The sequence below is a fragment of the Globicephala melas genome, chromosome 19, assembly GCF_963455315.2.
Source record: "Globicephala melas chromosome 19, mGloMel1.2, whole genome shotgun sequence".
Classification (NCBI taxonomy): Eukaryota; Metazoa; Chordata; class Mammalia; order Artiodactyla; family Delphinidae; genus Globicephala; species Globicephala melas.
This window is the reverse complement of record NC_083332.1, coordinates 9,334,062-9,357,951: the sequence shown is the minus strand read 5'-3', so window position 1 is coordinate 9,357,951 and position 23,890 is coordinate 9,334,062. Positions and strand designations below refer to the sequence as shown.

The following is a 23,890-nucleotide window of genomic DNA, read 5'->3' as shown; positions in this document are numbered from 1 at the left end:
CCATACCTCCGCGGAAGGGAACAGAGACGCTGTGAAAACAGGGAACTTTAGTATAAATAAGAGGTCCTGGGGGACAGCGAGGACCCCAGGGGCTTCCATAATTTAACATTCTTCAAAAGCACAAGTAACAGCAAGGGCAGGGCGGGGACCAGGGGAGGGGTGGGCCACCCCCTGCCCTGCACACAGGACCGAGAGGTGCACTGCAGAGCTGGGGCTCTTGTGGGTGGGGAGTTTCTCCCCCAGGAGTGACCAGTCACATGCTGGGGACAGGGATGAGGCTAACACTGATGTTTCAGAGGAAGGGGTCATTGTACTTGGCAGTGGGTGGGGACAAGGCTGAGGCCACACGGGCCACTACATCCCCCCAGTGTCTGGGTCAGTCTGAGGGACCCTCTGCCCCAAATTTGAGCAGGGAGAGGGACCGGAGCAGTCCATCCGTCACAGTTAGTCTTGTTAATACGTTGATCCATGAGGTCAGCGGGGACGGTTATGCTAGGAGCTGGGGGCATGGGGTGGGGGACCCCGACATCCATGGCTTCACACTACTGTGCCGCTCGGGGAGTTGCCTGGTTGGGAGGAGATGCCCTGGGGAAGATGAGAGCGGAGACAGGAGGGGGTTAGAGACAGCCTGGGGCTCTCACCAGTCCCACGGGGCGGGGGTTGGGGAGGGGGGAAGCCAGCCTGGAGTCCCCCAGGCTGCTGCCACCCTGGCCTTGCCCTTCAATCCACCCCAGACCACCCAGACAGGCCGCTGCTCTAGGCTCAGGAACTTACATCTCAGCTAGCTTCCCTGTCCCAGCAGGTGGCACTCTTATACAATTAAAGTCCTCAGGTGATCCTGAGCAAAGAGGATGGGGTAGGGGTGGAGGTAGGGAGGAGAGGGGGAAACTGGGGTCCCCTTCTGACTGCGGAGGGGGTCCTAAGATTCTGGGAGGGAAGAACTTAGGGACAGTCCTACCTCTACCACTGACTTGCTGGGTGACCTGGGCCAACTTCCTTCCCCTGTCTGGGTCTCGGTCTCCTCGTCTGTGAACTAGGGAGATAGAGGGATCTCTTTCAGGACTTACCAGATTCCCCAAATCCCAATGCCCCTGCCTCTGAGACTGTACTTTAAGTTCTAGGGATTCAGGACCCTACAATTCCAAAACTGCTCTTCCAGGGAGCCAGGCACAGCCCTCAGATCTGGCATCCTGGGCCCCAGAGCCCAAACCCTTAGGAGACATCTGAGAACACAGGTCCCAAGTTATAAGGCACCAGGCCCACACTTCACCTTACTAGCACCTTTCTGAACCCCATGGCCTACCCATCTTCAAGCTTCCCTGCCCTAAGAGGTGAGAAAGGTCATAAAGAGGCAGTGACTTGCTCGAGGTCACACGGAGCAGAAGTGCTGGACTGGACCCTGAGCCTGGGATCCCACAGCCCACGCCTCCAGCAGTGGGCTCGGATCCCAAGAGTCTGACACTCAGGCTGGAAGCTGGGTGCACAGGCTCAACCTTGCCCATAGAGCTCAAACTGCAGTATTAATAAAATTTCACCATTCCGTAAGACCTAGCCATGCTGGGCCCACCGGCTGCCCTTCTGATAACTGGCCATGTTCTCCACCACTCCCAGATGTCTCTTATGCCTGACCCTCTCTCTGCTTACCGTTGCTTGCCAAGCGTTCTAGAAGTCACTCTAAGATCTGAGAAGGCTTGTTCCGGGACACAGATTTCCATGGCTTCCCCTCATCCCACACGGCTAGAGGCTGTGATGCTACCAAACCTGTCTGCCAATGCCCGCCTCTGCCTGGGTCCCAGGTGGGCTGGTGTGGGGTGACTCACCACCTTGCCCGGCCGGGCCCAGGTGCAGATGAGGCCCTCCTGGCAGGCGGTGATGATGCAGTCCTCCAGGAAGAGGAGGACCGTGAGCCGCTCCTGGGCGATCTTCTTGCACACGAGCGGCTCGAGCAGCGGCACCTCGTGGATGCGCGGGCACAGCGCGGTGCCCAGCACCTTGGCGGGGTCCAGCCGGCTTCGGGGGGCGGGGCCGCTGGGCTTGTCCCCGCCGCCCCCGCCCCCACTGCCGCCCCGGCTGATGTTGCCCAGGCTGTGGTAGCGCTTGTGCTCTTTCTCGGCCCCCCGGTCCCGCCGCTCCTGCAGCGTGAGCGTGGCAAAGCGGCCGATGCTGAAGGGCGTCCCCGGCTCCGCCGCCGCACCCGGGCCGCCCGCCTTGCCGCTGCCCGCTGGGTGTGGGAGGCTATTGGACCGGGACAGTGAGCGGGGCAGGGGCCCGGGGCCTGGCTCACCACCTCGCGAGCTGCCGGTGGCAGGCGGCGTGGTGCCCGGCGTGCCGGGGAGGGTGCGGGTGCGGGCCAGGGGAGGGTGAGGGTAGAGCACGTCTTCGGTGAGGTCCCACAGGCAGAACTGCGTGTCCTGGCCGGCCGAGCCGAAGCGGTAGGTGATGGAGCCGGCCTTGGGCAGCGGGGAGAGGGGGGCGCCCCCGCCCGAGCCCGTGCCCGCTGCCTCCGGCTCCTCCTCCTCCCCGCCACTCCGCTCCCCGTCGCCACCGGCAGCAGCCGCCTCCTCGGCCCTCGTGGTGTAGGGGTCGAAGGCCACGGCGTTGACCCAGGACTTGTGGCCGTGGCCTCGGGCCACCACGCGGCCCTCGGTGAAGGACCACACGGTGACCAGGTCATCTTCACCACCCGTCACGACGTAGCGCCCGTCGGGGCTCCAGCACACACAGAGCAGGCCCCCGAAGTAGCTCTTCATGAGCCCGCGCAGCAGCATGGAGTCGAAGTGGAAGACGCGCAGGCAGCCGTCCTGGCTGACGCAGGCCAGGTGCCGGCCGTCGGGCGAGAAGGCGAACTCGTTGAGGGGCCCCTCGCCCACCGCCCACTTGGCCAGCGGGTTGCGGGGCGCCTTGCTCTTGGCGGCGTAGACGGCGAAGCCCTCGCCCTGCTTCAGCAGGCTGTACTGCGGTGGGGCCGAGGCGCATGGGTGGCTGACGTTGTACAGGTACAGGTGGCCGCTGGCGTGGGATGCCAGGAACAGGCTCTCTGACTCAGGCAGCCACTTCAGATATGTCACCTTGGTCTTGTCGATAAGCCGCTGCCAGGGGAGAGAGCGGGGGTTGGGAGAGGGCCATCCTCCCGTGGCCCACCTCCTCCCCAGCCTGCTTCCCCGGAGAAGGTCATCGTAAGTGGCCCGGGCCTCCTCGGAGAGGAGGGACTGAGGGAAACGGACAGACACCAGGTTAGGGGAAAGCAGGGGGAGAAGGGCTGTGTGAGGGGAGCGCCGTGGAGCCTCGATGTCCCTTCTTCGGCAGAAGGGCAGTGCTGCCTTCCAGAGAAGTCTCCTCTAACCCCCTCCGCCATCCTTACCATGTCATGCTTAAGGCAAGATATTGAGTCACGGAGTATCAGCTCCCCCAAGGAAGGTATCTTTGTTTATTTGGTTCATTGTTCTAGCCCCAGAGCACGGAGCTGTACCCGCAGGAGGTGCCTGGAAAGTAGTTCCAGGACACCTGAGTGACAACCCCATCCTGGCAGCCACGCATCTTTGCTCCTTTTTGTCCTCACAACTCACCTCCAAACCTGCAAGAAATCCTGTGGGCTTGATCTGCAAAATGTGCCCAGAACCCGATATCTTCTCACCACCCCCAACTCCAACCACCCTGGTCTCAGCTGCCGTCAGGCCTGCAACGGCCTAACTGACCGGTCTCCACCACCTGGGTCTCTTCTCTGCACAGTTGCCAAAGAGATGCTATTAAAACCTAAGTCAGCACCCGGCACTGTCTCTCCCATTCTGAACACCATGGCAGCCTTTCTCAAGCAGGACTCCGGGGAGAACCAAGCTCTAAAGCCCTTTGGCATCCACCGTCTGTAACAAAGTAACTTCTTTCCCAGATACCCAAGTTGCTTCCCATTCTCCATTCTCTGGAGAATTTAGAAATTAAATCAAATTGTTTCTGTGTTCTTGGCTCAGATGAACCCCAGTGGCGAGAGGCTCTAAAGGCCAAGGTCTTTTCCATGACCTGCCACACCCTACCTCTCCTGGCCCCTCCGAGTTGTTTCTCGGAGCTCATCTACTACCCTCCCCCTCAACACTGCTCTGGCCACACAGCCTTTTTGCTGTCCTGCTTCCGGCATTTGTCCTAGCTGTTCTGTTCCCTCTACTCAGAATGTCCTTTTCTCCAATAATTTGTCTTGCCTCCTTTAGGAATTTATTTCCATGTCACCTTCCATGAGACCTTTCCTAACCTCACCGAGCACTCCCCATTCGCCTTCCCTGCTGGATTTTTCTCCACGACACTGACACACAGCCTACTTAGTTATTTGATAACTAACTGTCTCCTCCAGCTAGATAAAAGCTCCACAAAGGCAGGGCCCTCTGTTTTGTTCACCGAGATGTAGTATTCCCAGTGCTTAGAACGATGCCTGGCAAAGAACGAATGCTCAATGAGTATTTTGTGAATGGATGACCTAGTCCACTTTAGTCCATTCCGTGTTCCACTCACTCCCCTCCGCCATTCATGCACTCTGTACATTTGAAACACCTTCTCAGAACAGAGAGAAAGAGATAGAGGACAAGAGTAGTTCTGGACACAGATAAGGCCTTTCACTGGCATTTCCCCTTCTGCCAGGTCCACCCAGGACTGAGCAACCTCCATGTATGATTTTACAACAGTCCCGTGAGGTAGGGATGGGAATCCCATTTTGCAGAGGAGAAAAACTGAGGCTAAGGGAGGAACAGTCACTTCCCAAAGCCACACAGTGAGTAGATGGTGCAGCAAAGATTTGAATCCAAAGCCCACAGGGCCCAGAATTTGAAAAGCAAGGGCTGTGGCTTCAAACAAATCCCAACCAGTGAGTAGCTTCAGTTCTCTAATCTGCAAAATGGGTATCACAATCCTAACCCATTGGTTGATGAAAACTCCAGGAGTAATGTGTTCAGCATAGGGCTAACACAGCATAGGGCCTGGGCACAAGAGATGCAACCGTCATTATTAGCTATCATCACAGCAGCTGCTGTCACCCCAACCTCCATGTCTATCAGTCCATCCCCCATCTCTCCCTCATCCTGCACCCTCAGGCCTACACTGCTTCCCAGGCAGCTGCAGTCTCATGGCAAACAGTGTATGGGTGGGTGGGAACAGGAGCAGTTCTGGGCCCTGGGGGCCCACAATCACCTCCTCATTGAATAGCTTGCTGGTGTCCTTCTTGATGAGATCCAGGTACTGCACTTGACCGGCTGAGAATCCCACCAGCAGGGAGATGGTCTCTGTGGCAGCAGTGAACTGGTTGAAGTCGTGGCAAGTGGGCTGGGTGCCCTTATAGATCCGCTTGTCAATTGGCTTGTTGAGGTCAATGGACTTGGGTGGTGGGAGAAAACGAGTTAATGGCTTCTACCACTGAGAGGAAGGAAGAGGGTGTTGAGGTTGGGGGAAAACCACAAAGAGGAAGCAGGGTTAAATCCCTGAGGGGAGTGGGTAGGTGGATGGGTGAGCGGGGAGGGAAGGGGCAACCACAGACAGGAAGGAGCACCCAAATCACAAACAGAGGAAAAAACCAGGCAGGAAGCTTTGCCCCCTGCCACCACATGAGACCACAGTGCGTCCTCCCCAAAGTTGGACACCCCCAACTTCTGGTACACCCTTGGCCACAGTGTCAGTTTCAGGGCCCCTGTAGTCCCTGAGCTCCAATTCCTTTCTGTAATTTCAGCAACTCCCCTGGGTCTTAGCACCACTATATTCCAAGACCCTCAAAACTCAGGATCATCCAATCCCCAGAATTCTAAAGTCCAATGTCCCAGGATTCTCCCCACTTTGGAGTCCTTAAATCTCAGCATCCCCATCACAGTTCAGGGACCCATTAAACCTCATGGTCCCCCAAATTTTAGGTGCCTTCATCACCTCTGGGCTCTCAGGATCCCCATCACTTCTGGGGACCACCATAAACTCCAAGGGTCTCGTGTCCTCTGGGACTGACATCACTTTAGAGACACCCATCACACCTGAGGATGTTCCCTCTGGGATCTCATTATCTCCAGATCTCCCATCAGTTCCGAGATTCTCATTTCCTCCGGCACCCTCATTACCTCCAGAACCCCAAGTTTCTCTAGGATCCCATTCACCTTCAGGATCCCTATTACCTCTAAGCCCCCATTACTTCCAGAATCCTCCTCACCTCTGGGCTCCCCAAGTCCCCCCAACACCCCCAGACAGCAATACCCCTGGGCTCTCCATCACTTCTGAGCCTGCATTTCCCATCACCTGCAAAATGCCTGCCAGCCAGCACCTGGGAGCTCCCCATACCATCTCGGATTCCCCATCACCTCCAGAACAGTCACCATCCCAGGACCCTCACGCATAACCTCGGGATCTCACATGATCTCGAGGTTTCCCAGCACCTCCCAGCACCCAGGGAGCCTCCCATCACCTTTCAGAATCCTGTATTACCTCCAACAATCCTTTCCCCTTAAGATGTCCGTCACATGTAGGATGCCTATCTCAGGGCCCCCTATCATTCAGGGACTCTCCTGTCACTTGTGAATCACCTCAGGGATCCCCATCCTCTCAGCCAGCACCCAGGGCCCCACGATGCGGGCCGCTCACCCGTTGGCTCCCGCGGCGACAGCAGCCCGGGTAGAAATAGAGCTCGCGGCCCAAGTTGAAGCAGACGCGGTCTCCCCCAGCGCCCAGCCCTGCGGGCGTGGCGGGAGGCTCCCCGGCCCCGGCGCCGTCGGGCTCCCCGAGGCGCACGAGGCTGAGGCGCACCGCAGGCAGCGCGGGCCCGGGCCCTGGGCCTGCGGGCGGAGGGGACGGCGCGGCGCCCGCAGCACCGGGGCCGGAGGTGGAGGCAGGGCCGGGCAGGGGCTGCTGCGGCGGCTGGGGCGGCGCCGGGGTCTGGGAGGAAGCCGGACCCGACCTGCGAGCGGCGCCGTCGCCGGGGAGCAGCTTGTAGAAGCCCTCGCGGGTGCGGAACTGCGACTTGATCTCCGCACAATCCCCCATTGCAGCGCCGGGGCCCGAGCCGCCCTCCGCGCCGCCCGCCGCCATCTTGGGCGACCCCCACCCCAGCCCAGGGCCCCGCTAGTGCCGGACAGCCGCCTGCCGCCGGGCCCCCTGCCGGAAGCCGTGGATCCGCACCGGAAGAGGTGGTGTCGTCGCCCGGGCAACGCCTCTTCGATTGGCAACAGGGTAGGGAGGCGGGACGAGCTCCAGCCGTCGCTCCGGTAACGGTTCTGGACTGAAGGCGGGGCTACAAGGTGGGCGCGGCCTTCGTGCCTGCGGCCGACGTGGTTGGCTGTGGGGGCGGGCCCCGTAGGGAAAGGGGCGTGGCCATCAAAAGAGCACAGGTCCCTAGCAACGGCGCTCTGGGAACCGTTTGCCTAGCAACGGCAGTACCCTCAAGAGAAGGCCTCATCCAAACCTTGTCCTTCCCATGACGTCACAAATGACTCCAGGTGACCCTGGAGTCTCCCGAAGACTCCCAACATACACCCTCCGGTGTTTCCCACTTACATCTTAAAGTCCCAGACTGGCCACAGCATCTCCAACCATTCCTCCCCACCCTAGATGATCCCGCAAATCCCACTGATCTCCATTGCCTCCATAAAACTCCAAGGACTTCATCTAACCCACTACTGATTAATACTAACACCAAACATCTCCACATTTCCCACCAACCTCCTATGTATCTCCATAACTCCACAATCTTCAACAATCTCACTCGGTCCTTCGACACCCACCAAAATTTTATTGATCACTGCAATGTCCCCAGTGTCCCAATAATCCACTAGTAACCTGAAATCTCTTCCTGATCCCATCAGCCCCCTGATAGCCAGTGCCCCTCACTTCTTCTGACACCACCCTGCCCCCATCACAGATCTTCCTAGACCCACTTATTCAATTGCCTCCCAGATTTCTCACTGGAATGTCCCAGAAGCATCTCACACTCAACAAGTCCTGCAATGAAATTAACATCTTGGGCTTCCCTGGTGGCGCAGTGGTTGAGAGTCCATCTGCCAATGCAGGGGACACGGGTTCGTGCCCCGGTCCGGGAGCAGCTGGGCCCGTGAGCCATGGCCGCTGAGCCTGCGCGTCCAGAGCCTGTGCTCCGCAGCGGGAGAGGCCACAACAGTGAGAGGCCCGCGTAACGCAAAAAAAAAAAAAAAATTGACATCTTACTCCAAATCCTGCTCCTCTCCTGTGTCCTCATTTTAGGGCTGGCACTGACATCCCCTCCAGTCACCAGGCTGCAGAACTCAGTGTCTCCCTAGACTACTGCTATTTCCCTTCACTCCCTGATTCCAGTCCCCAAGTCTTTTGCATTCTGTCACCTGAATTCCTCTGTTCCAGTCCATTCCTCTGTGCAGCCCTGGTCTAAACTCCTCCTCTCCTGCTTGGGCCCTCCCTGTATGAGCCTTGTCTCTGCTCTCCCAGACTCCTGTCTCACCCCTCTATCTGCCCTCCACTTGGCATCTAGAGAGGTCTTTCTAAAGCATGATAATGATCAGGACCCTGCCCTGTTCAAAGCCCATCTGTGGCCTCCCTAGGGTTCTCAGGACAAAGTTCAGCCCTGGGTAATCTGTTCCTGCCAACCTCTCTTTCCAGCCTCATTTCTCACCACTGACTCCTCACACCATGTCCCAAAAATGAGGTTTGAGAATCTACCCCAACACAACACACTCTCTCTTGCCCTTGGGTCTTTGAATGCCCTGTTCCCTCTGCTTGGTATGGCCTACCACTCTGTTTTTGACCATTTATGAGCCACCTCAGGAGCTCTGTCAGTCCTCTGGGCTCCCCTATCTGGGTTGTCATTGTCTAGGGAATGTGTCTGTCTCTCCTGTAGAGTGTGAGCCCCTGGAAAGCAGATCTGGGGCCACTGGGTCAACGCTGTGTTCCCAGCACAGGGCTGGGTTGACCCGGGGCACTTCAAGCGTTGTTTGATGGCCCGATGAATGAATAAATGAACAGATGGGAGAGACTATGCCGGGCAATGTCTGTGTTCCTAGCAAAGTGCCACTGTCCTGACTTGGAGGCCATGTCAACAAACGTGGTGAACAAATGAATGAGTGACTCGGCTGGAATGCCCTGAGGAAATTTTATTTAGAGCAGCTGCCTTCCTCTTCTACCCCTGCCCTCTAGGGGCAGGAAGCAAACCAACAATGAAAAAAAACCAAGCTAAAACTGTGTATAAGGGAAAACCTGCTATCTACCTGCTTGAGGAAGGGGGCTATGGGGCCTCAGTCATCCTGGCCCTCATCCTCCTCTTCCTCCTCTTCCTCCTCTTCCTCTTCCTCTTCCTCCGCGGCCGCCAGGGCCTGCTCCTCCTCCACCGTGGGGTCGCTCATCTCCACGATCTCCGGGCCGCTGGGGTACTCTTGCTGAACAGGGGCTGGCAGGGACGGGTTGAAATTCTCAGGACTGTACTTGTGGCCCCAGCCGATGTAGATGTTCTCAAACTTCCTGGAGGGGCAGAGAGATGCTGGGAAATCCTCCCTCAAAGACCCCAGCCTGGACTTTTGTTAAAAGTGGGACCCAGCCTAGGCATGGCATGCCTGCAAAGTTATGTGTGGTAGAGTGGAATGTGCCCACCAGGTTTCTCCGTTCATTGGTTCTTTCAGGATTCACTTAGCACTTACTAAGTGCCAGGTCTTGTCTAGAGTCGCACTGTCTAACAGCACATGTAGCTGTTGGGCACCTGAAATGTGGTGAGACTGAAGAACTGAATTTCTAATTTTATTTAATTTTCAAATTTCACTTGTGGATTCTTCTTTGACCCATTGATTATTTAGGACTCTGTGGTTTAATTTCTACATACCTGTGAATTGCCCACATTTCCTTCTTTTACTGATTTCTAATTTCATTCCAGTGTGGTAAGAGAAGAAATTTTATATGATCAATCCTTTTAAATTTATTAAGACTTGTTTTATGCCTTAGCATTTGGTCTATCCTGGAGAATGTTCTATACACACTTGAAAAGAATGTGTGTTCTACTGTTGTTGGAGAGGATTTTATTTAATTTTAATTCACTTAAATTTAAACAATAAAACTGATACTTCATTTATTGGAAGACATCTAAGTATGTCTGGGACAACCTGGGTACACGAATCTACTTTTTCAACTGTAAGTGTTGTGAAATCTGAATACAGGTCAAGTATTTCTTTTTTTTTTTTTTCAGGTCAAGTATTTCTGATGAAAATTTAGTACCCGAATTGAGATGTACTGTGAGTGTAAACTTCACCCCAGATTCTGAAGATTTCGTATGAAAAAAAGAGTGTAAACTAGCTCGTTAATAATTTTTACATTATTGATTTCATGTTGTAATGAGAATGTTTAGGATATTTGGGGTTAAATACATTATTACATTTTTGTTTATATTGACCAGCACTGGTCTAGATATGGGAACCTAGCAGTGAACAAATTAGACAAGAATCCCTGCTGTGGGGCCTACATTCTAGAGGGAGGAGACTGACAGTAAACAAGAGCATAATTGGTTGCATCCCAGGCCCACCAATTCACCTCTCCCCAGAATTTTAATGGGAGAAGGAAAGAGGAGTAGATGGGGGGAAAGGGAGCGGACTAAGAGACAGGGAGAGAAGCAGAGAGTTTGCCACGGGGAGCACTTTGGATTTGACCTTATTTTCATAGCCTTGCTCTTCCCTCGAGAATCATTTTCCTCCGGGTCTTCCTCGGAGCCTTCAAATACACTGCTTCCTTGGAAGCCCCTGACCTCTGCCAGCCCCGGTTCCTGGGTCCAGGAACCAGCAGCCTCACCCAGGAGGTTGTGCTTGCTAGGAAGGCAGAGTCTTGTGCTCCAACCCAGACCCAGGCGATCAGAACCTGAGCTTTAACCAGAGCCCCTGGTGAGTCCTACCCATTCACAGTTTGGGAAGCTCTGGTCTAGAATGTCCTTCTGCCTGCTTTTCCCCTAGTTACTTCTTTTTTTCCCCCAAAGATTTCCGATCAAGGCTGCTTTTCTCAGCCTTGAATCCTTCCTTGATCCCCTCAAGACATGTCAGGTATGAGCTGTCATTGGTCCCTCCACTCTCCCTAGTGGTACTTCTCTTAGTATGTAACAGGATATTTCAGGGGGGTAAGGGGGTGAGGGAGGGTGAGGCTCGATGCACATCTAACACCTATGCTTCCTCTGCCTGCTCCCAGAGTAGGATCCGTATCTGCTTTTTCAACAAAGTACTTGGGGCCCAGCGTACAGCTGGTAAACGGTGACATTCAAGAGTCTTTTATAAGGAAGAAAAGTGGCGAGATGGATGCATGGTTGCGTGGTGGATGGGAGGGTGGATGGGTGGTTGGGTAAGTGGGGGTTGGAGGATGGGTGGGTGAGTGGAGCTCCAAGTTTGGATCCTTTGCTTTCAGAGGGATGCTGGCAAGTTAGGGTGTGGCCAGAAGAAGGGCTCTGGCAAAAGCAAGCATACCTCTTCCATGCTTCTGGAGGCGAAAAAGACATTGTCAAGAATGTGGTTAAATTATCAAGATGATGTAAACTCCCACCTTGACTGTGAAGCATAGTATCGAATACAGTGCAGGCTGTTCACTGATATGGAGAAGGAAAAGCTATGAAAAACCGTCATGCCATCTGCTGGACAGAGCCGGTAAGTGCATGCCCTGTGGCTGCAGGCTACGCTCTCTAGTGGCTGAGCAGAAAAGCTGGGATGGTGCCTGGTGAGAGGCTGAGGGACTTGTCTCGAGTGTGTAGCCGAGGTGGGAGGATGTGGGAGTGACTTCCACCTGCCAATCTTTTGGGAACAGCTGGTGGGGGATCCTGGTGGGGAAGATCTGTGCCCTTAGAGAAAAGATCCTTCAGATTGGAAGAACTGTGGAGGAGGCCCAGGGAAGGAGTTAGCTTCCCCAGAGATGAGACTCTGCCCATCAAGGCCACCCCAAAGGGGACATCTGAGTCCTGTCTGGCTCCATGCCTCAAACAGCAGGAAAGCCTGGGCCAAGGGGCCAAGGTATCCACGTTTGAATACTGCACAGGCAGTGTGATCCCTGAGTTAGTCCCTTCCCCTTCCTGACCTTCCATTGTTTCATCCCAGGGGCTCACACACTTGGTATGGGATTTCTCATTTTAGCCCTAGTGGGACCCCTGGGAGCTGAGTGAGGAGGTTAGCCCCTGGGGGCTTCCTGAAGGGAGCTGTCCCAATCTCTGCCCACCCTGGTGAGTTGCCCCACCCGGCCTGGCTCTGATGACGTTGTAGCGGCGCCCTCTGCTGGGAGGCACTAGGAGAAGACCTACTTGCCACTGGCGTAAGCATAGGCCCCTGGCCAGAGATTGGAGCGCACGACAGCCACGGAGTACTGTGGACTGAGGCTGCAGGACAGGCGGGCGGTCCAGGGTGACATGTGCATGATTTCTGTGGGGGAGCAGAGAGCACCAGGTAGGTCAGAGGCTAGGCTGCAGCTCCCCCTGCCCTGCACAGCCCCCTGGAGGGAAGGTAGAGAGGAGGAAGAGAGGGAGCAAAGAGGGAGGACAAGGAAGGGCCTGTGGGGCCAACAGCGTTGGTTTCAATGTAACCCGGGCTCTGACCACTCTCTCACCGTGTGGCCCTAGGAAGCCACTACTCCTGTCTGAGCCTCAGTGACCGCACCCGGGAAAGGAGGCACTTACCTCACCTCCTTTGTAGGGTGGCAGTGAGCCCTGAGGCCCCGACAGGGGAGCTACTGTGATTCTCCTTCAAGGTTGGCCATCAGTTTGGACCAGGGATCAGAGGACAGGGCACAGGCTCCAGGCTCATGGAAATCGGGGTCCACACCCAGACTCTGTTCACTCGCCCACTCTCAGCCTCTCCTTTCTTCCTTCAGATGCCTGAGATCCCCACCTCAGGAAATTCTTGTCCAGTCTTCCAAAATCCAGCTCAAGTCCTGCCTCCTCTGGGGAGGCCTCCCTAGCTATCTCTCCCCCTCCCCAAACCCATATGGGACTCGAAAGACCATACGTCACCATCTGGACCATTGCCACGTGCCAGACAAGGTTCACATGATGGACACATTCCTATAACCCCATGGGATGCCCATTTTATAGATGAGAACACAACCAAAGCTCACAGAGGTGCCCCCCGCCACCAGTCTCGCTGCCCCTCCCTTTCTCCCAGTCTCCACCAGAGCTGTGTGTGAAGTGGGGGCTGTTACCTGCATCTTCTGAGAGTGGCGTCAGCAGCGGGGGCCCGACCTCCTGCCCCGCCTCGTCTATCCCCTCATCTGCTTTCTCTTCCTCCTCCCCCAGCTCCTCCTCCTCCGTCTTCTGCAAAGGGTTCACCCAAGTGCAGCGGCCCTGGAGGTGGGGAGGAGGTCAGGTGCTACCCCCAGGGCACAGAGTCCAGCCTGTACTCTGGGAGGAGGTGAAGGACCAGGCAAGGATACTGGGGATGGGTCCTGTTCTCAGGGACCCAGAAGTGGGTAGAAGGACAAGGTTAGTCGCACAGGTAGGAGGTGAGGGGGAGAATGGGCTGAGAGCTGCAGCAGTGAGATGGGGACTCCTGCCTCTCTCAGGTTCTGTGGCCTCCATTTGTGCATCCTTTCATCCATTCATTTACTGTATATTTAAGGAGCACCTACCATATACAGGCACTGCTCTCAGTGCTAGATATGTGTCCTTGAGAAAAGAGACCACCCCCAATGTCTGCCCTTGTGGAGTTGACATTTGGCAGCCCAAATGATCTTCTGTTTGCTCATCTGTGAAATGGGGGTGTCATGGGTGCCTCTCTCATTGGATTGTTGCTGGGTTGCAGGAGGTACTGAAGAGCAATAAATGTTTGTTGAATGAATGAGTGAACCTAAGTGCAGAGCATGTAGCAGACTTCCGTTTCAGCAACTATGAAATGCAAATGACCATTGTACCCATCTCAGAAGCAGTTATTTGGATTCAATAAAACATTGTGGAGTCAATCAATGTTTATTGAATAAATGAATGAATAAAAAGTTCCTAGCACACAGCAGGTGCTGCCTTGAGTGAATAAATAAATGTATGTAAAGTTCAGACACACTAGGCATTCAATAAATGCAGGTCCACCATCTCTTAACCACAATTCTGAAATCTGAAAAGCTTTGAAAACCAGAAGTTTTTCCATAAGTCATTTGGCAGAAACCCTGACCTGAGTGATCAGAAGCTCTTCAGTTTTGCTGCAGAAATAATGATGCCTTTGAATACGGGCTGCAGCCCCAGCCCCTGCTTGAGATGTTGCGTAATACGTAGTATGTGCACTGTGTCACTTTTTTAGTGTGTGTCACCTTTATTTTATTTTTTTAAAGTACTTTTATTTTTCTAAGTACTATTTTTTTGGCCGCACCAGGAGTCTTGTGGGATCTCAGTTCCCCAACCAGGGATCAAACCCGGGCACCCCCCTCCGGAAGTGAAAGCACTGAGTCCTAACCACTGGACCACCGGGGGAATTCCTGTCACCTTTTTAAAATCTGAAAAATTCAGAATTCCAAGGTGCATCTGGCCCCAAAGGTTTCTGACAGGGGACTGTCAACCAGTATCTGTTGAATGAACGAAGGAATGGATGAATGAATATTACTGAGCACGAGGCCTAGCTGCCGAGCAGGTGCTTGCTGTCTTATTTTGGAGTCACACCTGGTGCTACGACCCGCGGGGAGGCTGGAGTCTGGCCCTCACCTGTGGCAGGATGTGCTGCGTATGATGCACCCAGTTGGCCATGGAGTCCACCAACTCGAGGACTGGGATGCCCTCAAAGTCGGGGTTCTCCTCGTAAGAGTCGCGCCTGGCACCGCCCTCCTCCTCCTCGTCGCCCTCCTCCTCGCTGAACTGGTAGAAGCCGAGGGGGCTGATCTGGGTGGCGGCCGAGATGCGGGCGATCTGGGCCCTCAGGTAGTTGGCCTCGTTGCCCGGGAAGGGCGGGTAGCTGATGACCGGCGCGTCCAGGAAGCCAGTGAAGAACTTCTTGATCTTGCGGGCCTGCACGATCTGGATCGGCGTGACGTGGGGCAGCCTCAACCACAGCTGGCCCGGCTCGTTGCACACGAAATACAGGTACTTGTTGGCGCCGTTTCGGCTCTCTTCCTTGGGGACGACGGGCGGCGGCTTCCACGTGGGCTTGGGGATGACGTCGGCGGCCTTCTCCTCGCCCTCGTCGCCCTCGTCGCTCTCCTCCTCGGCGTGCTCCTCCATGGCCTCGCCGCCCTCCATCGTCTCCTCCACCTCCTCCTCGCCCTCCCGGAATTCCACCTCAGCCACCAGGTAGTTGCGACTGAGCCCCAGGATCTTGCCCCAGAAGCGGCAGGTTTGGATGGGCTGCTGCCCCACTAGCTGCTTCAGGGCCATGAAGATGCGGAAGCTCTCGTCTGAGCTTAGGCCCACGCCGGCCTGTTCGAGGTAGAAGGCCTTCTCCATGATGTTGGGCACGGCAGTCCCAGCCTGCAGAGGGCGGGGCGGAAGGCAGAGGGAACCAGGCTGAAGCCCTGCTCCCCAGCCTGACTTTTCTAGAGTCTACAGAGTGAAACGACTCTGTAACCCAGTTGCTCGTGCCACCGTTTCTGGCCACTGAGATGTAGGGATAAGTGTGCCAAGGAACGATGATGCCTAAATTGTACAGTTGATGTAAAAGATTTGGGGACAAGCATCCTGAGGTTTTTCCTAAAGGTATACACTGCATTCCCATTTTCTTACAAGCTCCATTTGTGAACAACACAGTATTAAAAGGAACAATTACTGCATCCTCTTCCTATGTCTGCCAGACTGCTTCGTTGTTCACAAATGCCTGAAGTTCCTGTCCACAGGAGGATTATATGTTCCCACCCCCACCCCACTGCATTCAGGAGTGGCCATGTCACTTGTTCTGACCACTTGAAATGGCAGTGAAAGGGGCACGGGTCATACCCAGGCAGGAGCTGTAAGAAGCAACGTGGGTTGTGCTCTGCCTTCTTTTTCCTGCTCTGCAACTGTGGAAGCCTGTGTTACAGTGGCACTTCCATCACCCTCCAGCTCAAGGGTCTGATAAGCCAAGCCCCCTTGCCAAGCCTGGATGGGCAGGTAGTGTGAGGGAGAAATAAACTGTGTGGTGTTAAGTCACTGAGATTGTGTGGCTGTTTGTTTGGGTTTTTTTAATGTTTATTTATTCTATTTTATTTTTTGGCTGCATTGGGTCTTCGTTGCTGCGTGCGGGCTTTTCTCTGGTTGCAGCGAGTGGGGGCTACTTTTCCTTGTGGTGCCTGGGCTTCTCATTGCAGTGGCTTCTCTTGTTGCAGATCATGGGCTTCAGTAGTTGTGGCTCGCGGGCTCTAGAGCGCAGGCTCAGTAGCTGTGGCACACGGGCTTAGTTGCTTTGCGGGATGTGGGATCTTCCCAGACCAGGGTTCAAACCCGTGTCCCCTGCATTGGCAGGCGGATTCTTAACAACTGCGCCACCAGGGAAGCCCAGGCTGTTTGTTATCTCAGCTTGAAACGGCACGCCCTGACTAATGCTCTACAGGAGGAGAATTGTTATTTTGAAAGGGATTCTGGCAGTTGCCCTCAATCTTTTTTTTTTCCTTTTTGTCATGCAGTCCAGCTTGTGGGATTTTAGGTCCCCGACCAGGGATTGAACCCACGCCCCGTGCAGTGGAAGTGTGAAGTCCTAACCACTGGACCACCAGAGAATTCCCTGCCCTCAATCTTAAACGCAGTGCAAAAGCTTGTCTGCCTAGGGGTCTTTCCTGGTGGCACAGTGGATAAGACTCCGTGCTCCCAATGCAGGGGGCCCGGGTTTGATCCCTGGTCAGGGAACTAGATCCCACATGCATGCCACGACCAAGGGTTCACATGCCACAACTAAGGAGCCCACATGCCACAATTAAAGGACCCGGCGAGCCGCAACTAAGGATTCCTGGAGCTGCAATTAAGAAGCCTGCCTGCCACAACTAAGACCCCATGCAACCAAATAAATAAATAAAGCTTGTCTGCCTAATTGATATTGACACCAGCAACTCAGGGACAGGGTCAAAACTTAATCCCAAGACTCACGGTGCTGCCAGCAGGGAAGATAAGGGAATGAGCATGGAAAACTCTCTTTGGGGTGTGTGCCTGGCCCATGAGCCAATGGCCATCACCCTCTTTCTGGTAATGTCTTCCACCCACTTGGCAATGGAGTGGCCTCACCAACCGTGATTAAGTGATATCACCCAGCCTTCTGGCCACTGGTGATTGGAGCAAGTGAGGACTAATGCTCCAAAGTGGCAGATCAGGCTCTCCTTCTCTACCTCTGCAATTTGTAACTGGGTGGAGAGAAAGTACATCTGGAGTCTCCCTGCCTAGAAATTACTTCTTTGGGATGGCTGGGTTTAAACCCGGGTTGGTCTGCCTCCAGAGGTCATATTCTTAGTCCCTACTCCTTAATTCCTCTATTAACTATGGTCAGAATCTTCCTTCCTCTTTCTTTCTCCCAGTTTCCAGGAAGATCCTATCTATGATCTGGGAGAAAAGATTTCCTAGTGGCAAGTAGATGAATTAAAAAAAAAAAAATTCAGGAACTGTGGGGCAGCTGTATGCTGCCGTGTGAGGAGGTAGGGGAGAGAGAGGAGCAGAGGTGAGATATGGGCACTGAGATCCCTGAATACCAGCTTGGCCTGGGGCCCAGCTACATTCCTGCCCTTGGGTTTGACGGCACACGGCACCGTCCTCAACCCCCTTCTCCACTGCTTGCCTTCTCCAGTCACTTTCCCAGAGCCCCTTGCAGTCAAGGGATAGTTATGTGACCCAATCTGGCCAATAAGATGCAAGCAGAGGTTTTCTGAGGTGCTCCTGGGAAACTTTTGCTCTCCTGATTGATGTATGTATGTATGTATGTATGTATTTATTTGGAGGGCCACACTGCATGGCTTGCGGGATCTTAGTTCCCCAAGCAGGGATTGAACCTGTACCTTCAGCAGTGAAAGGGCAGAGTCCTGACCACTGGACCGCCAGGGAATTCCCTTGCTCCCCTTGTTTAAAAAAATAAAGGGGGAGGGAATTCCCTGGTAGTCCAGTGGTTAGGACTCAGCGCTTCCACTGCTGTGGCCTGGGTTCAATCCCTGATTGGGGAACTAATATCCCACAATCCCGCAAGCCACATGGCTCAGCCAAAAAAAAGAAAGGAAGGAAGGAAGGAAGGAAGGAAGGAAGGAAGGAAGGAAGGAAGGAAGGGAGGAAATTTATTTTTCTTATGTTTTGGTCATGCCGCACGGCATGTGGGATCTTAGTTCCCTGACCAGGGATCTAACCTGAGCCCCCTGCAGTGGAAATGGAGTCTTAACCACTGAACTGCCAGGGAATTCCCCAGAAATAGGATTTCTAACCAGGCTTCTATGATGCTGAAAACGGCTTTCTTGGTTTGGGTGGAGTGGAGGGGAGGGATGAGGGAAGAAAACCCTCAGTGCCCCTTCACTGCGGAGCCAACTTACCAGCTCTAGACGGCTTGCACCTATTAGGTGTGAGAAAAACTATCTCGTCTAAGGCACTTGTCTTCATTTCTGCGACAACTATTTCCTGTCTTAAAGTGATCTGTGTTGCCAAACAAGTACAAGAATAACACTAAAGTTAGTTTAAAACTATAAATGTGGGCTTCCCTGGTGGCGCAGTGGTTGAGAGTCTGCCTGCCGATGCAGGGGACACGGGTTCAGGCCCCGGCCCGGGAGGACCCCACGTGCCGCGGAGCGGCTGGGCCCGTGAGCCATGGCCGCTGAGCCTGCGCGTCTGGAGCCTGTGCTCCGCAACGGGAGAGGCCACAACAGTGAGAGGCCCACGTACCGCAAAACAAAACAAAACAAAACAAAACTATAAATGTGAGGATAGTCAGGAACTTTTCAAAACAGAGGTGCTGTGATGGCGAGTCTTATGCTACCAAACAGCCAAACCTGCTATGCAGCGGTTGTACACAACAAGCAGGAGAGTCCCAGAGCAGAAAGCCATCTACAGAGCAAGGCACAAAATAGAGACTCCAGAAACAGACTGGCGTCCGTGCCGGTGTAAATAAATGGCGGAGGTGGCATTTTCAAAGCAGGAGAAAGGATGGATTTTTCCATAAATGCTGCTGGGGATCATGGAAGAAAGAGAAATTCTTTGCATTTGGAAGAAACAGAAAATGAGAGAAATGAGAGCCCTTCCTCCCCTCAGACAGAAAAACAAATACAAAATGCTGAATCATGGATTTGAGTCTCTTCCTAGAAACATGCACAGGCCACAAACGCCCACAATTTTGCCCTTCTACAGACCTCCTCATATTAAAAACTCCAGCTCAAAAAAAAAACCCCCCAAAACCCCGAAACCAAAACCAAAACCAAACCAAAAAACCTCCAGCTCCAAGTTCTAAGGGGATGGGACCTCTAGGGACCAAGCGTTCGAAGAGGGCGGAGCCTCTCTCAGGATTGAATTTTAAGGGGGCGGAGCCTCACGGGCTGTGGAATTCTAAGCAAGTGGAGCCTCTAGAGGCACAGCGTTCTAAGGAGGCGGGGCCGACAGGGACTTGCGTTAGATAGGGGTGCGACCTGGAGGTGTGGGAGAGGAAGGGTGCAGTTCTAAGGGGGTGCGGCCTCCCAAGGAGAGACTGCTGATCTGAAATTTAAAACCATATTCTCAGGTAAGACTGTTCCTCATGTCTAAGACTTGGATTCCGACCTGCGCTCTGCTCACCCAAGGAAGGGCTCATTCCTTGGTCAGATTGTCGTTTCCAGTTCTCTCACTATCCCACCCCACTGTCGCCAGAATCCTAGAATTTCAGAAGCATAAAACGTGAGCACAGACCAACAGCATCAGCAGAGATGGCAGAGGTGATAGCCCGGGCTTTGGAGGACATAGTCCTGCCTTCCTAGTCCTGTCTTTTCTAGTTTCGAGTCCTCTAAGTCCTTCCTCCACTTGCCTTACAAGGTTGTTTCAGGGAGGAAACGAGCCCATGCTCCTAAAGCTCTTAGCCGGGGTTGGCGGGGGGGAGGCTAGGAGGTGTCAGAATTACGATAAACAGAGTTCTCAACAAATGTTTCTTAAACGAGTGAAAGAACATTTCAGCCAAATTTTAAGCCGTCGTCCAATGCTGGAAACAGAATCGTGGAATTAAATATTCTGAGGATAGTAGAATGTTCATCAATCATGGGTGGAAGAGTTCTCAGCGGGTCTCAACTTGCAAAAGAGGAAACTGAGTCCCGGGGATAGGAGGCAAATTCAGTGTTGAGAGACTCCAGGAGTCAGTGGGTTTCACAGAAAACATCCACAGAGCAGTTATTTGCAGAAAGGAGTAAGGGATGGTAGGAGAAATCAGCCTCCACCTCCATGTGGCGCTGGAGTCAGCTTTCTACAAAGCAGAGCTGTCCAACCTTTCCTCTGCTTCAAACCCTCCCATGGCGCCCCAGTGGTCTCAGGAGAAAGCCCAAGCCCCTTAGCCTGGCGTTCAAGGACCTCTGTGACCTGGTCCCCAACCCACACTCTGGACTGAAATCGCGTGTGTTTCTGGGTGGTGCTGTGCGCTCCCTCCCCTCCAGGCATTAGCAGGAGCTGTGCCTAAACCCGGGCCACCACCGCTCTTCCCCACCGGTTCACTCACTGCCTCCTCCTCCATCTCCTGTTCGGCCTCGCTGCCGCCGCTCCGGCTGAACAGCACCTTCTGCCTCTCGGCCATCTCATAGGTGGTCTGCAACTCCGGGTCGTCCTGAAGCGTGTCCAACTTGGGGTGGAACCACTCCCACTGAGTGGTGCGGTTCAGCGACTCCAGGAGGAACAAGGGGTCCTCGGGCCGCTGGTTCAGGATCTTGGTCAGTAGGTTCACCAGGTGCTCATACCTGCCTCCGGGAGAGGGGAATGGGAGGTGGGGGACTCAGCTTACTGAGCTTGCTGCTGTGTTTCTGGCCCTGTGCCTGGCTCTGGGGACACAGGGAAGAGAAAAGGTCCCTGCCCTGGTGGAGCTGATGGTCTGGTGATGGAGACATATTAACCGAATGTGCAAAATATATAGTGTGTTGGGGGTGGTAATTTATACGGAGACAAATAAAGCAGGGAATGGGGACTGGGAATGCCAGGGATAGGAGATGGTTTACAATTTTAAATAGGGAGGCCAGGGAGGGGGCATACCATGCGAATATTGGAAGGAAGAGTATTTCAGTCAGAGGGAACAGCATGTGCATAGGCCCTGAGACATTTTATGAGTCTAACATAATCTTGATACCAAAACACAAGGAAACTAGGAGAAAGGAAATTCCATGTCATTCTCATTTAGAAATATAGATGCTGAAATCCTAAGCAAAATATTAGCAAGTGACATCCAGCATTCTCAAAAGGATGACACACCATGATTAAATTTGGTTAAGAACAGGGATGCAAGACTGAACTGATATTAGAAAAACAGGAAAAAATAATTCAGCATATTAACATGTTAAAGGAGATATGTAAGATCACCTCAATAGATGCAGAGAAACTGATAACATTCAACAGCCATTCATAATTTTTAAAAACCTAGCAAACTAGGAATAGAATGTAATATTTTATAATCTTATAAAGGGGAGCCACAAGTAACCTGCAGCACACACCAAACGTAATGGTAAAAGACTGAATATTTCTCCTATGAGATTGGAAATGAAGATGCCTTCTTTCACCACGTCTATATAATACTGCACTGCAGGTCCCAGCCAATGCAATCCGACATGAAAAAGGTAAAAGAATTAGAAAGGAAGAAGCAAAACTGTCATGGTTTGCAGATGATATGGTTGAGAATGGAGTGCAAAGGCCCTGAGCTGAGGGTGTGCCTGGCATGTTGGAGGAACACTGAGGAGGTCTGGAGTAGAGTGAGGAAGAGGGGTTGTGGCAGGAAAGGAGGCCGGAGTGATAACAGTGTCATCATGGCTTCCAATCACCTGAGTCAGGCACTGTGCTGGGCACTTGAGAGCAACGTTGAATTCTCACCACAATCGTACATCTGGGGAACAATTACGATCTCCACTCTCCAGATGAGGAAACTGAGACTTAGAAAAGTTGAGGTCATGAGGTCACACAGTGGTAACACAGCCAGGATTTAAAACCAGGTTGGCCTGATTTCAAAACATGTATGTCTAGCCCTCTTCAGTGTGCAAACCCTTTGGCAGCAGTCCTGGGTGTGGTGGAGGGCCATCATTGAGTTGGGAAGGGTAAAGGGGAGTGAGACTTTGGCCAGGGCTTTACAATAAGGGACCTTGAAGCTCCTGAGGGCTCGGTACTATTGGGGAAGAGCTGGAGGTTAATTTTGACTAGATTCTAGGATCTGAGGTAGGAGCTGACTAAAGATGAAGTTTGGGGAGGGAGAAGGGGCTGAATCATATTGGGCCTTGAAGGCTGTTATGAGGAGCCTGAACCTTCTCCTGAGGGCACTGGTGAGCCACAGCAGGCTCGGCGCATAGGAGGAATGGGAGTCAGCTTTGTGCTTTAGCAAGACCTGTTACTTCAAACTCTTCTCTCACTTCCTCTCTTCCTCCCTTGGTTCCAGTCACACCAGCCTCCTTGCTGTTCCTCAAACACGGCAAGCTTCAAAGCCTTGAAGCTCACTGTGTTCTGTATCTGGATGACTCTCCCTTCAATTACCTGCAAGATGCTCTCCCTTACCTCCTTCAGGTCCCTGATCAAGTGTCACTTCCTCAGAGAGGCCTTCCCGGACCTCACACTATTTAATATTCCCTCCCTATCCCCCTTACTCTGCCTTATTGCTCACCTTAGCTCTTATCATCACCTTATACCTTATTTATTGTCTGCTCTCCCACTAGAGTGTCAGCTTCATGAGGATGTGATAGGGGGCTGAGAGGTGTATTATGACTGCAGCTAAGTGGCCTTGGCAAGTGCCTTCCTCAGGCAGGTAATTTTAGTGGATAAAAGGGCCTCAGGAGCCAAATCACTTGTGTTGAAATCCTGGCTCTGCCACATCTTAGCTGTGTTACTTTGGATATGGGACCTAATTCCTCTGTGTCTGTTTCCTCTCCTGTAAAATAGGAACAGAAGATGTACTAATCTCAGCCATGAGAACCAGATGTTTCTGTGTGAAGTACCGGCACAGTGTCTGGTAAGTAAATGCTAGCTATTGTTAGTATTTATTCCCCGACTCCTAGGCTGAGTTAGAGGCCCCCAGAGTGGTCGCTGGTTCTCAATGAGGAGCAATCTCGTCTGAGACCCCAGGCCTGAGGCTGGGCCTTGCCTGGGGCTTCTCCCTGCCTGGGCCCCTCCCTCTACCCACTCCGGGGGGGGGCCCCTTTCTCACAGGCTGAGGTCGCAATTGACGCTGGTCTGCAGCAGATAGGCCTTGGCGTTCTGCACGGCCAGCTCTCGAGGTTCTGGCTCAGTCACCTCCATATTGAAGGGCATGAAGCCCGGCTCAGAGGGCGAGAACTGGAGCGCAGGGTCATCCCGTAGGTAGGGCCCATGCTGGGTGTCCTGGCTGAACTGCAGGTCTTCTCTCTGGTACCTGGTGTACTGGCCCAAGAGGTCAGCCCGGGGCTCCTGGTAGGCAGACTCCAGTTGCTGGAGTAGGTTGCCTTCGCCCTGCTGTAGCTGCTGCAGCATTAGGCTGGCGTTGTGACTGGCCTGGAGCCTGCCTTCACTCAAGTAAGTTTGGGGCTGTACCTCTGAGGGAAAGCCCGTATTCAGGGAAGGGTATTCAATGCCCCCCCGCTGGGCTTCCTCGGCCTGAAAAATAAAGTTCTCATTTGGGGTCAGACTGGCCTCTTGTGACCAGCCCCGGCTGATCTGGTTCGACACCATCTCCTGACTGCCGCGCAGGATCTGAGCGTCAAGCGGTATCTGCTGCACCTCTTCAGGGACTGTGAGCTGGGGCCTAGAGTGTTCCCGACTGCGCCGCCGCTCAGAGACCTGGAAATTCCTAAGGCTGGAGGTCGGCTGAGGAGGGGGCTCAGGGTCAGGTGGTAGGTCTCCCATAGTTCAAAGGGATCGCAGACTTCTAGGAGGAAGGCT

General features: G+C 53.6%; 2 protein-coding genes across 6 annotated transcripts; both read right to left on the bottom strand.

Annotated features, from left to right (window-relative positions):
* Window positions 1–32: 32 nt before the first annotated feature.
* Window positions 33–7,113, bottom strand: DMWD (DM1 locus, WD repeat containing). Of its 5 annotated transcripts, none has more exons than XM_030873863.2 (6): window positions 6,595–7,113; window positions 5,170–5,352; window positions 1,821–3,089; window positions 959–1,033; window positions 775–838; window positions 33–585 (listed from the first exon to the last, which is right to left on the bottom strand). In XM_030873863.2, the coding sequence occupies exons 1-5, from the start codon at window positions 7,036–7,038 to the stop codon at window positions 812–814; spliced, it is 1,998 nt and encodes a 665-aa protein (XP_030729723.1). In that variant the 5' UTR covers window positions 7,039–7,113; the 3' UTR covers window positions 33–585; window positions 775–811. The 5 variants fall into 5 exon arrangements, with proteins under 5 accessions (XP_030729723.1, XP_060144294.1, XP_030729722.1 ...); XM_060288311.1 differs by lacking the exon at window positions 775–838 and having other exon boundaries at window positions 6,595–6,610; window positions 6,956–7,113; XM_030873862.2 differs by lacking the exon at window positions 775–838.
* Window positions 7,114–9,227: 2,114 nt separating this feature from the next.
* RSPH6A (radial spoke head 6 homolog A) lies at window positions 9,228–23,854 on the bottom strand. The gene is made up of 6 exons (XM_030873852.2): window positions 23,181–23,854; window positions 20,511–20,745; window positions 14,621–15,379; window positions 13,135–13,276; window positions 12,242–12,359; window positions 9,228–9,450 (listed from the first exon to the last, which is right to left on the bottom strand). The coding sequence occupies exons 1-6, from the start codon at window positions 23,852–23,854 to the stop codon at window positions 9,228–9,230; spliced, it is 2,151 nt and encodes a 716-aa protein (XP_030729712.1).
* Between the last annotated feature and the right edge of the window lie 36 nt (window positions 23,855–23,890).

Excerpts from the sequence above, each read along its gene's own strand:
- DMWD (XM_030873862.2), bottom strand. The coding sequence starts at position 7,038 with ATGGCGGCGGGCGGCGCGGAGGGCGGCTCGGGCCCCGGCGCTGCAATG. Across the intron at positions 5,353-6,594 it reads GTCGCCGCGGGAGCCAACGG|TCCATTGACCTCAACAAGCC; the intron begins GTGAGCGGCCCG and ends CCACCACCCAAG. Across the intron at positions 1,034-1,820 it reads GGGCCCGGCCGGGCAAGGTG|TTCACAGACGAGGAGACCGA; the intron begins GTGAGTCACCCC and ends CTATCTCCCTAG.
- RSPH6A (XM_030873852.2), bottom strand. The coding sequence starts at position 23,854 with ATGGGAGACCTACCACCTGACCCTGAGCCCCCTCCTCAGCCGACCTCC. Across the intron at positions 15,380-20,510 it reads AGGAGATGGAGGAGGAGGCA|GCTGGGACTGCCGTGCCCAA; the intron begins GTGAGTGAACCG and ends CGCCCTCTGCAG. Across the intron at positions 13,277-14,620 it reads CGCAGCACATCCTGCCACAG|GGCCGCTGCACTTGGGTGAA; the intron begins GTGAGGGCCAGA and ends CCCCACCTCCAG.